The sequence below is a fragment of the Budorcas taxicolor genome, chromosome 7, assembly GCF_023091745.1.
Source record: "Budorcas taxicolor isolate Tak-1 chromosome 7, Takin1.1, whole genome shotgun sequence".
In the NCBI taxonomy this organism is placed as follows: domain Eukaryota; kingdom Metazoa; phylum Chordata; class Mammalia; order Artiodactyla; family Bovidae; genus Budorcas; species Budorcas taxicolor.
In genome coordinates this window covers 40,159,193-40,162,924 of record NC_068916.1, presented here as the reverse complement: position 1 = coordinate 40,162,924, position 3,732 = coordinate 40,159,193, and the positions used below count along the sequence as shown (strand labels likewise).

General features: G+C 39.5%; 1 protein-coding gene across 1 annotated transcript; it reads left to right on the top strand.

Moving 5' to 3' along the window:
• The first annotated feature begins 940 nt into the window (after window positions 1-940).
• LOC128050863 (olfactory receptor 56) lies at window positions 941-1,888 on the top strand. The gene has a single exon (XM_052643287.1). It carries the CDS (start codon window positions 941-943, stop codon window positions 1,886-1,888), a length of 948 nt encoding a protein of 315 aa, XP_052499247.1.
• The last annotated feature ends 1,844 nt before the right edge of the window (window positions 1,889-3,732 follow it).

Here is a 3,732-nt window from a genome sequence, read left to right as displayed (position 1 = left end):
GACACGTTTGAACTGTTATGAGAATAGACTCTAGGGTTTCAATGATAGAAGCCCAGAGACTGACTAGAAGCCTGTAAAAGCCCATCTAAGAGAGAATAGTGGCTTGGACCAAGGCAGCTCTAGAGGAGATAAGCATTAACTGGATTCTGAGATATTCTGAATAGTATAGACAAGAAGCTTTTCTGATAGATTGGATGTAAAAGACATAGAGGAATTAAAAATGGTTCTAAGGTATTTGAGCTCAGCAAAATAAAGAACATCTCAAGTATCCATTACTTTCCTTTATTGTAACATATATGGATTATCTCTTGGGATGAAATGGTCCAAGTTCTGCTAGAGATAGTATACTGAGTCCATTTAGTCTTGCTAAAAAGAGTCAGTGCCATATGGGAAAGCCAGTATTTTGCCTATTGAAAGAGGATTGTCCAATAGTCCTGTGACACATAAACTAACTCGGATTCTATTCTTCTTGGTATGGATACATGCAAATGTAGATAAATGGTTCAGTTCTATGAGATAGCAAATATCCTATCATCTGTGTTTTGAGAAAAATGAAAGAATGTGCTGTGCTAAATCGCTTCTGTCATGTCCAACTCTTTGCAGCCCTATGGACTAGCTGGCCAGGCTCCTCTGTCCATGGGATTCTCCAGGCAAGAATACTGGAGTGGGTTACCATGCCCTTCTCTAGGGGATCTGCCCAACCCAGAGATCAAACCCATGTCTCTTACATCTCTGGCATTGGCAGGCTGGTTCTTTACCACTGTGCCACCTGGAATGCTCCTATCCTCTTATAAATCCCTAAGCATGTACTGTTGTGCTCTAATGAATTGCAAAAGATACAGATGACTGAAGAAGAATAATTCAGAGATAAGTAAAGACATGTCTCTCAATCTCAGAATTTCTCTGTCCATGTTTTCAGGTGCCTGTGAACAGCTGAACCATGGGGATATGGTTGAACCAATCATCCACAGATGGCTTCATTCTCTTGGGCATCTTTTCTCATAGCCAGGCTGATTTTGCCCTATTCTCTGTGGTTATGATGGTCTTCACAGTAGCCCTCTGTGGGAATGTCCTCCTCATCTGCCTCATCTACATGGATCCTCGACTTCATACACCCATGTACTTCTTCCTCAGCCAGCTCTCCCTCATGGACCTCCTGTTGGTCTGTGACATTGTGCCCAAGATGGCGGCCAACTTCCTGTCTGGCAGGAAGTTCATCTCCTTTGTGGGTTGTGCCATACAAATTGGATTTTTTGTCTCTCTCGTGGGATCTGAAGGGCTCTTGCTGGGACTCATGGCTTATGACCGCTATGTGGCCATTAGCCATCCACTTCACTATCCCATCCTCATGAGCCAGAGGGTCTGTCTTCAGATTGCTGTGAGTTCATGGACTTTTGGGATAATAGATGGAATGATACAAATGGTGGGAGCCATAAGCTTACCCTACTGTGGCTCAAGGAATGTGGATCATTTCTTCTGTGAGGTTCCAGCTTTATTGAAACTGGCCTGTGTAGACACATCCATTTTTGATTCCCTGCTTTTTGCTTGCTGTGTCTTCATGCTGCTCCTGCCTTTCTCCATCATTGTGGCTTCCTATGCTCGAATTTTGGGGGCTGTTCTCCATATGCACTCTGCTCATGCTCGTAAAAAGGCTCTGGCTACCTGTTCTTCCCACCTTACTGCTGTGTCCCTCTTCTATGGGGCAGCCATGTTCATCTACCTTAGGCCTAGGCGCTACCGGGCCCCAAGCCATGACAAGGTGGTCTCTCTCTTCTACACAGTCCTTACCCCTATGCTCAACCCTCTCATTTATAGCTTGAGAAATCGGGAAGTGATGGGCGCCTTGAAGAAGGGGCTGAATCACTGCAGGGTTGGCAACTGGCACTGAACACCAGGGCATCTGGAGCCTGGTGCTGCCACCTCCTGTTTGCATAATGTTGGCGAGTCATTCACGCTTTGTGAGTGACTGTTTCCTCATCAATAAATGAGAATCATGACACTGCCCTACCTCACAGGGATTTTGTTGGAATAACTACATGTAAATCTAAAGCACTGTGAGGAAGCAATGCATTGTTATTATTATCATTATTGATCATTTATGAAGTCTTTGAAGGAAATTCACTCTATTTTTAATTCTTCTTGGTTATAATTGTGTTTTATTGAGTGCTTGCTATGTCCTGGGCACAGTCTTTTTTCATTTATGTATCATCTATATTACTTAGTTGATTATTTCACTTAATAATTATAAATATTTTAAATAAAAGCTTTCTAGATGGGAGAAATTGAGTATGATTCTTTATTGGATGGTTCTTAGTCTAAGGGATGTGGGGGAGGAAGAGGTGTGGAATGGGAGTTTGGGGTTGGTACATGAAAACTACTTCCTTTAGAATGGATAAGCAACAAAGTCCTACTGTGTAGCACAGGGAACTATATCCAATCTCCTGGGATAAACCATAATGGAAAAGAACATTTAAAAAAGAATATATATGTGTGTAAAACTGAGTCACTCTGCTGTATAGCAGAGATTGGCAAAACATTGTAAACAAACTATGCTTAAATAAAAAATACAAATATATCCCTAACTGCTAATAAATTATTTATATATTTCCAGTACCTGGTTCTGTGCCTCATAGGTAGTAGTTACTTAATAAACCTTATTGAATGAAGGCAAGAAGAAGACATCAAAAGGGATATATGTATGAAAACATTTTTAAAAGCACTATTCAGATGCCAAATTTGCTGTGGCAACTGTGATTATTTCTGTACTTAAAGTTCTGCGAAAGTAAAACTATATCTGTTTTGGAAAGTGGAGATTAGAACAGAAATAAGGACAGAATTCGAGCCATTGTTTAATAACTTACATATCAGTCAGAGTACAGCCAGGAATAAAAACTTTATCAGTTACTTTAGTAGAAAAAGTGTAGTGTAAAGAGTCATTAACCAGATATTTGAGAACTGAAATGGTAAAAGAACACTAAGGATTGCAGAGGAAAAAACAATCCACAAAAAGAAGTTACTCTTCCTAGTGTGAGGTTGTTGTTCAGTTGTTCAGTTGTGTCCGACTCTTTGTGACCCCATGGACTGCAGCACGCCAGGCTTCCCTGTCCTTCACTATGTCCCTGAGTTTGCTCAGATTCATGTCCATTGAATCAATGATGCCATCCAACCATCTCATCCTCTATCACCCTCTTCACCTCCTGCCCTCAATCTTTGCTAGCATTAGGGTCCTTTCCAATGAGTTGGCTCTTCACATCAAGTGACCAAAGTATTGGAGCTTCAGCATCAGTTCATGGTATTCTCTTATACTCATTTTTATTTCTGTACAGTCTTTGGTAATATCCCTACTTTCATTTCTGATTTTAGTTATTTTATTGACTTCTCTCTTTTTGTTTACCATTCTAGCTTAAGCTTGTTCAATTTTGTTTATCTTTAAAGAAAAGACTTTGGTCAATTTTATTTACTGTTTTTTAATCTCTTTATCTTCACTCTAATCTTTGCTTTTTTCATTCTTCTAGCTTTTGGTTTAGTTTTCTCTTTTTCTTTAAAGTATAAAGTTAGGTGATCATTTTGAGTTCTTTACTTCCTTTCTGATATAGGCTGTAAATTTCTCTCTGAGCATTACTTTCCTGGCATCCCATATTTTGGTATATTATGTTTTCATTTTCATTTGTCTCAAGATTTTTTCTAATTTACCTTTTATTTATTCTTTAGTCCATTTGTTTTTTTAAGAGT

Coding starts and splice junctions, on each gene's coding strand:
- LOC128050863 (XM_052643287.1), top strand. CDS start 941: ATGGGGATATGGTTGAACCAATCATCCACAGATGGCTTCATTCTCTTG.